Raw genomic sequence first — 10,207 nt, 5'->3', positions numbered from 1 at the left:
AATTAGCAACCTGATACTTTTATTGGGTAAATGTAATATCCATTAACAACTGAAATGGCAGATCCATACTCAAATTATTTATGATTTGTAAAGAATTAAGAACGTAATCATAAAACCTTGTTTATGTCCAGGTAAAGGTGATAAAAAAACAGATCCCAGTATTCATGCACTCACTTTTCTCTTCATGGCATATTCTGTGGGATCATCTCCAGTCTCTCCTCACGCTTCTTCTGTATCAGCTCTTCATCCTGAGGGAAACTGAAGACAAGCATGATTATTTTATAGTTAATTAATTAATTTATTTATTTATTTGCCATTTTTTATTTGTAAAGCAAGGGACCACTATCCTAAAATTTAAAAGGCAGCTAGATATTTTAATATATAAAGACCCTATTCAATAATAATAAAATACAATATTATTTGAAAATAATATTTAGCATATATTTTTTTTAACATTACATAATCTACTCACTGTAGTACTTGTACTGTTAAATAATATACTGTAAAATACTGTTAAAACATAATAATTCTCATACTGTACCTTTAACTTGTTCACCATGTGTCTCTCTATGGAAGGGTATGGGTAGCAATATTCAATTTGGGATGTAATATGCAAAATGACAATGCAATATGTAAAATGACAATGCATTTCTGTAATTACATTTACAATTTCCAATACATTTGTGCAATGTTTGGTGCAAAATGAAATGAAAATTAAATGACATAATTTTCATTTGCCATTTCATACACCAGTTTTAATATGTAAAATGAAACTAATTTTAACGCTTTATAAGTTGCAAAATTAAAATGGTGTTTGCCATTATACTCGGTGTTCATCTTCAGTTCTCTCTTCACAGCAGTTCAGTCAGTGTACTGTTTGAGTACATGAATTACTCCGGGATATTGGTTTGTTTGAACTCAGAGGGAGTGTCAGCCACATTAAAAAAGTTAACAGCTTAAGTCATTTGTGGATTAATGCGTATTGGAGACGCGAACCGTTTAAAACGATTCAGTTCGATTTGGTGAACTGAATGATTTGTTCACGAACCGGATAGCCAGACTGCTTTGATTTGAACTCTCTCTCACAACAGACACGGAAGAGAAGACAATGTTGAATAAAGTCGTCGTTTTTGCTATTTTTGGACCAAAATGTATTTTCGATGCTTCAAAAAATTCTAACTGACCCTCTGATGTCACATGGACTACTTTGATGATGTTTTTCTTACCTTTCTGGACATGGACAGTAGGGCTGTCAACGAATATTCTAAATTCGAATATGTATTCGAATAGTTTAAAAAAAACGAATTTCGAAGGTGAAAATTAATATTCGAATAAAAAAAAAAATGTGGAAAAAAAGGCCCGCAGTAGTAGAGGCGTGGTTGTCTGCTTTGCGAGTGGGTGCGCTAGCGCGCCTGAGGGTTCAGGGACAGGTCACAGCCTCACAGGAGTCGCACTGTCTGGCACAGCATCACTGCTGAAAGTTGACGCGTCTTCATGGAAGATGCCAGCAAGTGCAGAGCCCAACTCGACCGCAGCAGAGAAAATGAGGTAAAATTGTTGACCCGCGAGACTGTTGCATGCAAGCTATTTAAGATAATTAGCATACCATTCGACAACTAGCAACATGAGGTCACATCTCAAAAATGTGCACCCAAATGAGCATGGCATAATGTGTGGAACTCCAGCTAAACAGTCACGTCTTGACACTTAACGTTACTTTGCGTCGCCCTCCACAAGCTCTTTGTCTGCAACATGACAAGAGGCCATAACGGATAAAATAATTTCGTTCATTTGTAAGGCCATGAGACCGATCAGTATCGCGGATGGGGCACGCTTCGGGGAGTTCTGTCAAGCAATGGATCCGAGGTTTGATTATTTATCGTTTCATGTCAAGGAAAAGTTCCATGTTTACCACAGCACAGCTCGCTCGGAGCATTCAATGTCAGTAATATATGCTGTAAACTTCAATCAATATTAATAATATTTGTTTTTAATCACTGAATGAAGCCTGCTATATTTGGGACAACAGTCGCGACCTTAAATTGCTTGCACAAAATTGTTTGTTCATTTAAACCATTATGCGCAGAGAACGTGAGGGTGAGAGAGCGTGAGGTCTGCAGTCTTGGCCATTAGTTGATTTCCTTGTTTTTGTGTAGGTAATACGTTGTCATATATGTTTAAACTTAAATAGACTATCTATACAAGTAGTTATGTCTCTTTGTATTATTTTTGCCTGTTATTGACGTAATGCGCGTCATTGACAACATGCACAACCAGATGTTCGAATAGTTCGAATATTCGTATATTTTTTTGAGGGAATATTCGAACGTCATTTTTGAGCAATTTTGACAGCCCTAATGGACAGTATACCGTACACACAGCTTCAATGGAGGGACTGAGAGCTCTCGGACTAAATCTAAAATATCTTAAACTGTGTTCCAAAGATAAAAGGAGGTCTTACGGGTTTGAAACAACATGAGGGTAAGTTATTAATTACATAAATTTGCTATCTGGGTGAACTAACCCTTTGATGCATTTAAGAAAAATAGCATTTAAATGATAATTTTGCCACAGTTTTTGCTTGAACGTTATACATATCTAATAATTTCTGTAATACATTTTCATTTTAATTTTGCAACTTATAAAGCGTTAAAATTAGTATTCATTTTACATATTAAAACTGGTGTATGAAATGGCAAATGAAAATTATGTAATTTAATTTTCATTTTCATTTTGCACCAAACGTTGCACAAATGTATTGGAAAATGTAAATATAAATACAGAAATGCATTGCCATTTTACATATTGCATTGTCATTTTGCATATTACATTCCAAATTGAATATCGCTACCCATATGCTTCCATATTTCTCTGCTTTCTTCAGTTCATAGTACCAGTCTGGCTCTGATGTTTGGCTGGTGTATATTCTGCATTTGGGCGAGTCAAACTGACAATAAACTCCTCACAGGGTCAACGGAACATGACTTAACTTCATATCTAAATCTGTCGCTTTCCCCGTTTATTTATAAACAATATATATGTATTGAGATCACAAAGGGCAACAAAGAAATATCACCTGTTATTTCATATAACTTCCTCGAACAATGGCGCCAGTCTTCTGCTTCAGCCAATGAAAACGAGGGAAAACTTCTTATCGCCTAGGGACCAGCGTCAAATTTTACTCTGTCATAATAAGCAAAGTAAGAAACTCCCGATTTCCATTTCTAGTACATCTTCCGTTGATTATCACTAGTCATAATTCTTATATTTAAACATAATATATGTTTTCTTTGAAAAAGGAATTTATCGTATTTATACTATTACTATTGTATGTTATGATCTCACTGTTAATTTATTATCATTTATATACTATTATGGTATTTATTCATATTTTTAATCAGCTTTTATTTGTATCTTTCAGTTTTTATTTAATTGTTAATAATCATGTCATTCAATTCAATTTTATTTGTATATCGCTTTTTAAAATGCAATCGTTGCATAGCAATTACGTTTCTGTAATATTTAGTAGTAGCTTATCAGTGGTGACAATCTTTATTAAATCTTAATTAAAGACGTAATCAAACAGACAACGAGCAAAATTTGGTAGTTCTGTATGTTGTTAAAGTGTTGGCATCATCAATAATATTAATCCGACTAGAAAAACGTGGCTAACCGTTTTTTCGTTTTTGAATGTGGTTACGAATTTAGTGACGGTGACTAAGGCATTCGGTTCTAGACGTTACCATCTCCTCTCCCGCTCAGCTCTGGAAAGTTCGCTGGGTCGAACGTTATATAAACGCCTCGCACAGCTCGTCTGCGGACTCAAAAACTACATTTAACAAGCACGAGCTGTGCAATTTAAGCTGTGGATCACAATATCCATTCCTAATAACGATATTAATCCCATTAAGCCCTGCAGACGTCGAGTCTCCATTGATTTCTGTTCAGGAAAGACATCAGAGGGACACTCTGTGAGGAGAGTGGATCTATTTTTCTTGGCTGTTTCGAAGGAAATATTCGTATTAAATCAAAGATGACTGCAGAAGAGGTCGTGAGTGAAGGCTGTAGCATACCCGTCGAGGGTGAAGACATCACCCCGAAGAAAGATGGAGGTGTTTTAAAGGTAAATACTAACGTTACACTGCAATGAGCCGCACTGACTCGTTGAAGGAGGTGTGACTGGCTGAATGCATGTTAGAGACAATATTTCTCTCTTTTGGCTCACTTTAATGCAGCTGTATGCTTTAAAATGTTAAATAAATGCATCTGATTTGTTTAAACATTGCTAACTGGTTTCAAACACAGCCTGTTGCTAATTTTGCAGCATTGCTAGAGCCAGCTTGTCTAGTTTAAAGGGACAGTTCACCCACCAAAATGATATTTGTATCATAATTTACTTATTTCAATGTCAAACCGAACTTATTTGACTTTCTTTTTTTATGTGCAAGAGAGAATGAGATTGTGGGTAAAACATTCGCGGTTCTTAGCTCTGGTCACCATTCACTTTCATTGCCTTTCATGTGTTTTTTCTTCCAGAGACAAAAACAAATTAAGTCTTTCATGTTTGGAACAACATGAGGGCGAGTAATGATGACATAAATCTTATTTATAAGTGAACTTTATTTTTAAGTGTGTTGCATTTTTATTTATACAGTTTAACCACGTGTAATGTCAAGTAAACATAAAAATGTCAGCCTTTTTAAATATATATATTAATACATATATACAAGTGACACGTTTATGTAATGAAATGAGTGGAAGTTTATCGATTATGCACATGCAGGTCATCATGTAGTTTCTGGTACTTTCTTTCAGGATGGGGTTTTCTGTTTTCTGAAAGTGATTCACACAGGAATGACTTGTTTGGTATAACTGAAGACTTTCAATGTAATGCATTTGAGAAATATGAATCTGAGTCAGCTGTAATTACAATGAGCAATAAGGCACACCTATGCAATTTCAAAGTAATTTACCATATACAAACATAGTTTAAATATATTTGTTGTTTTAAAGTAATGTATCATAAATGTAAGCATTAGGCATGAACATGTTTCTGTCTGTGGTCATTTAAGATTGACAGCACACAGGTGTAATGCAGAGCGACCTACAGACTGATGATTAATCTCTTTCTCTCTTCTACAGATGGTCAAGAAGGAGGGTACAGGGACTGAGTTGCCTATGACCGGTGATAAAGTATTTGTACACTATGTTGGGACGCTGCTTGATGGCACACAGTTTGACTCCAGCCGTGATCGAGGAGAGAAGTTCTCCTTTGAGCTGGGCAAAGGTGGGTGTTGTGAGAGTGAAGTAGACTGAATGTTTATCTACCCTCTCTCTGACATTCAAACCGGTTGTTGACACCCTGATAACACCTGTTATGATGAGTTAAAATAGCAACTTAATGCAAGAAGTGACAGATCATTTTTAATGATGACGTAATTTTGTAGGGTAACATAGAAGTTATCATCAACCTTGTTCCCTTTACGGTAACCCAATAGGATTTTTACATTGGCTTTTGGATTATTGTGGAAAAAAGCACAGTGAGCTTAAGAATTTTGAACCCTTAATACATTCGGCAGAAGTAAAAAGCTAAACTTAGGCTATAAATACACACTGACACAGAAATACATTCTAATACAAACTACATCACAGCTTGAGCTAGAATAATTTGCAAAAACGCGATTATAAAAATGTTGAGGGGGTCCCAAACCACCTCTGTAGTCCAATTTTAAGACAAGTGAAAGCTTTATAAAAATCACAAGGGGGTATTACTGGTGAATTTTATGCCATAGAATAAAACATCAAAACCTTGTATGCTTGTATTTCAACCGTTTAACCAAAAATCCATTCAGAAAACCCATTGATTTCGGGATTATGGAACCGGATGTTCTCAAATGCTAACTTGTTTATGGGCTTGGGCTTACAAAATATGACTTTCTTATTGTGTTGTACATTCAACTCAAACAAAAAAAATCAAAAAAGATGGGTTTGACAAGGATTTGGTTCTTGCATCGTTGTTGATTGGATAGAGGCAGATCTGAATGTGAGCTTGCAGTTGCTTGTAAGGAAGGGCTCCAAATGATTGGAGAAGTCAGCATTTCACTAGAACATTGACATATTGATAAAAAATTATGAGATAAAAAAAATGCATGCATAAATTGCAGTATACATTTAGACATTCTTGGTATACATTTAGAAAATACAGTTAATTTATATTTCATGCCAACCTGAATGCATCTTGAACTTAACCATGCACATTGTGGAAATTGCACCCCATGATGCCATCAGAAAATTCAGATTAGATAAAAATTGTCTAGCATGCAAGTCAACCATTGTAAACCATTATTTTCTCTTTCTCACAGGTCAGGTGATCAAAGCATGGGACATCGGTGTGGCCACCATGAAGATCGGCGAGATCTGCCAATTGATTTGCAAACCTGAGTATGCCTATGGAGCTGCTGGCAGCCCACCCAAAATCCCACCCAACGCGACACTTGTGTTCCAGGTGAGGTCCAGATGCATGCGAACAGGATATTCAGAACATTGAATCGTATAACTACATAATTGTAAGGAGTTTGTGCATTGACCTTCCCATTTGTTTGTCTGACAGGTGGAGTTGTTTGAGTTTCACGGGGAGGACATCACAGATGAAGAAGATGGTGGAATCATTCGCAGGATCATCACTAAGGGAGAGGGTTACACAAAGCCTAATGAGAGTGCATCTGTGGAAGGTAAAACACTCTTCTTATACCTACAACATTCAATAGATGAAGAGCAATTTGTCTGTGTCAGTCTGCAAGGGTCCACCGAATGAGTAAAGCAAATGTTATCAGAAGTGATCTAATTTAAAGAAATAGTTGACCCAAAAATTGCCTTCTCCAGTGAATTATTCCTTAAATCGTTCAGTCTTGGTGCACCCTTTGCAGTAGTTAATTTTTCTTTTTCTTTGGGTTAGTGTGGTTGGAGGGCCGTCACGAGGATCGTGTTTTCGACGAGCGTGAGCTGAAGTTTGAGGTGGGAGATGGAGGGAGTTTGGGTCTGCCCCCAGGCGTGGAGAAAGCCCTGCAGGCTATGGAGCAGGGGGAAGAGGCGCTCTTCACCATCAAACCAAAGTAAAAGCATGCTTCCTACACCTGCACTCAGTATCTGTTGATGTTCATTTATTTATGTATGTGTGTGCATCGATCTCAGGTACGGCTTTGGAACTGCTGGCAGCAACAAATTCAACATTCCACCTAATGCTATGTTGCAGTATAAAATCAAACTGAAAACATTTGAGAAGGTCAGTGTTTCCCCCTAAATAAAAGCAATGCACAGCAGAATTCACTCCTGCATTATTCAGGAAAAAGCCAGTATATGGCATATTTTAGGGAACTTCTGTATGTAGTATAACACAATGTGTTTTCTAATTAATATAAAAAATAAATAAATTTATCATGCTTTAAGATTAATTACAGTCTGTCTGTAATTGGTCATTTATGCAGTAATGTCTGTACACAGTCATTGTCATGAGCAGATATGAGCCCAAGATGCTGTTTTCTCACACAGGCCAAAGAATCCTGGGAGATGAACACGACTGAGAAGCTAGAACAGAGTGCCATCGTCAAAGAGAAAGGAACTCAGTATTTTAAGGTAGAGGAAATGTCATGCACACTGATGTGTATTCACATCTAATAGTACACGGTTTTAAGAATCAGAGTGTGTTTTGTGTGCACAGGAGGGGAAATACAAGCAGGCAGCTATGCAGTACAAACGCATTGTGTCCTGGTTGGAGCACGAGTCCAGCATGCAGCCGGAGGACGAAGAGAAAGCCAAAGCATTGCGATTGGCTGTTCATCTCAACCTAGCTATGTGCTACCTAAAGCTGCAGGAACCAAACCCTGCCCTCGAGAACTGTGACAAGGTAGGAGCAACATTTTTGATGCTTATGCATGGTCATGCTTACACAGTCATATTGAAGAGCTGCAAAAGTATGTTTTTAGATTTCTATTTGGCTTTTTCATTTAAGTACCATTTTACTTACATTTCTAATTTTAGTTTACATTTTTGTAATGTTTGTGTATATTTTTTCATCCTTATCCAAGTTAAAAAGTAAAAAATAATGGAGTTTGAGTTTCTCTTCACTGATATTCACTCTTGATTTCTATTTTCCTGGTAATATTAAAATTAAAATGATCTTGCATTCTGCCAGAATGTTCTTATTTCTCCTGGTTTATTTTTGTTTTCTGTATTTTTAATTTTTTTGTGCAAAGGCACTGGAGCTGGATGCAGATAATGAGAAGGCTTTGTTTAGGCGAGGAGAAGCACTGGTTGTCATGAAGGAGTTTGACCGGGCGAGAGCAGACTTCCAGCAGGTCACTCAATTGTATCCAGCCAATAAGGCTGCGAAGAGCCAGATCGCGCTCTGCCAGAAACATATCAAAGAGCAACACGAGAAGGACAAACGCCTCTACGCCAACATGTTCCAGAAGTTTGCAGAGAGAGACGCCAAGGTAAGGGTCTACGGTTACTAGGTCTTAGTCACTGCAGAAAAGATTTACCCACTAGATATCTGTTGTCTTGTATCTAATGTTGTTTTTTGGTATGTGTTTTTTTATTTTCTAGAAAGAGGCGGAGCAAGAAAAAGAGCAGGAAAAGAAACCGAATGGTAGTGCAATGGAAATAGATGAAAACGGAGCCCAGGAACAAACCGCAGCATAATAGCGTGCTATTATTTACTGTCTTTTGTGTTAAGGTTTTTTTTTTTGTTTTTTTTTACCTTCTATAAAATCTGTCCTTCTGAAGCGACTGTGTTTGTGCGAGTGAGGACACATACTTGCTTTGGTTTCTAATCTAATGTAGCAAGTGCTTTGCTCTTGTACTTTGGCCAGACCCTTGTGTCCAGGTGTGCACTTGCATATGATTGCACAAGTGTACGAATGTTTGTGTGTGCGATACTGTAAGGCAGCTAGTCGGCCTGGCCGTGTTCTCTCTGAGAGATGATGGAAATAAAGCAGACTTGTTCTCAGTCTGTAGCCTGTACTACAGCCGCTCGCGTCAGCCGCAAACCCGTCGCTGATCCTTAGAAACTCTTGAGTTGCACTGCTGTACAATAAAAACGCTTTTCTGTCCTGTCACTAAACTTTATGTAAAGAGCATGGAAATGAATGCCAGGGCAAAAAGACTGTTTTGATTTGTTTATTTCCTTCATTAAGAACATCTTTTCACTGTTAAATTCTCTGTTTAATGTATCACAACTGGAAGCACTTCCATAGTGAATCTCTGCTGAAGTCTTACAAGCATTTTAAAGGAGAAAATGCACTTTTCCTGTAAAGAATCGTCTAGTTCTTTGCTTCACTCATTTTCTGTATGCAGCAACTTTGGTGGGGTCGTTCAATATAGGGCTGAGATGTTGGCCACTTTAAAATACAAGGCGAGAACTTGAACTTAGACCTGCAGTCTGTCTTTTTGTTTTGTAGTTTTGTCCCTTGTCTTTTCATCTTTTTGTGGATGAGGTTCCACAATCATAATCGCACTTGCGCTGTAATCAGATGGTGTATTGTCATGGCAGAAGAGGCTCTGTGTGACTGAGCTCAAGCAGGACAGTAGTACTGTAGTGTGGGTTAAAGCAAGACATACGGATAGATTCTGTTCCCATGTCCTTGATGCGCCTCTGATGTTGACTAGAACAATAAAACAAAATCGAAATCCTCCTGCTGTAGTGTGATTTGTAGCATTTAGTACTGTGTGAAAGTATTACAATATGTGTCTATCTCTCCAAAGATAAATCATAAGCCAGTGGGATGCATAAAAGGAAATAGATGCATTCGATGAACCAGTACTACTGCGGTCAGCTAAAATATAGAAACAGTTTTCACTCAGAAATTGCTAGAAATTTTCACATATTACGATTTAATTACAATTATAAAAATAATTTACAAGTAGAATGACTGAAATAGTATTTTCTTGCAAAACCTCCAATGAATTTTCTTCAGTTTCTTTCCTATTTCTAGATAATTTTACATGTGTGACCCGGAAAAGTAATGGAACTTACTGAAAAAAAAATTGACAATATACGTTTTTATATTTTAAATCGTTGATAATAGTGAGTAAAAAATAATTTCAAAAACATTCCTGTAATCACAAATGACTGGGAAAAATAGTGTAAACCCTGTTGCATCGTGAAAGGGAAGGTATGTGCCATTTAGATGGCTGCAGCGTGGGGACT

General features: G+C 37.1%; 1 protein-coding gene across 1 annotated transcript; it reads left to right on the top strand.

The window, feature by feature from the left end:
* The first annotated feature begins 3,783 nt into the window (after window positions 1-3,783).
* Window positions 3,784-9,690, top strand: LOC132101720 (peptidyl-prolyl cis-trans isomerase FKBP4-like). Its single transcript, XM_059506872.1, has 10 exons — window positions 3,784-4,123; window positions 5,143-5,287; window positions 6,363-6,505; window positions 6,611-6,731; window positions 6,956-7,112; window positions 7,192-7,282; window positions 7,549-7,632; window positions 7,718-7,903; window positions 8,253-8,492; window positions 8,605-9,690. Exons 1-10 carry the CDS (start codon window positions 4,034-4,036, stop codon window positions 8,698-8,700), a joined length of 1,353 nt encoding a protein of 450 aa, XP_059362855.1. The 5' UTR covers window positions 3,784-4,033; the 3' UTR covers window positions 8,701-9,690.
* The last annotated feature ends 517 nt before the right edge of the window (window positions 9,691-10,207 follow it).

The sequence above is a fragment of the Carassius carassius genome, chromosome 23, assembly GCF_963082965.1.
Source record: "Carassius carassius chromosome 23, fCarCar2.1, whole genome shotgun sequence".
NCBI lineage: Eukaryota > Metazoa > Chordata > Actinopteri > Cypriniformes > Cyprinidae > Carassius > Carassius carassius.
Note: the sequence above shows the minus strand (reverse complement) of the source record. Positions and strands in the feature narration are given on the sequence as shown.

Bases quoted from the DNA above. Each gene is read 5' to 3' on its own strand.
- LOC132101720 (XM_059506872.1), top strand. From the start codon at position 4,034: ATGACTGCAGAAGAGGTCGTGAGTGAAGGCTGTAGCATACCCGTCGAG. The intron at 6,506-6,610 runs GTGAGGTCCAGA...TTTGTCTGACAG, and splicing joins ACGCGACACTTGTGTTCCAG to GTGGAGTTGTTTGAGTTTCA. The intron at 6,732-6,955 runs GTAAAACACTCT...TCTTTGGGTTAG, and splicing joins TGAGAGTGCATCTGTGGAAG to TGTGGTTGGAGGGCCGTCAC.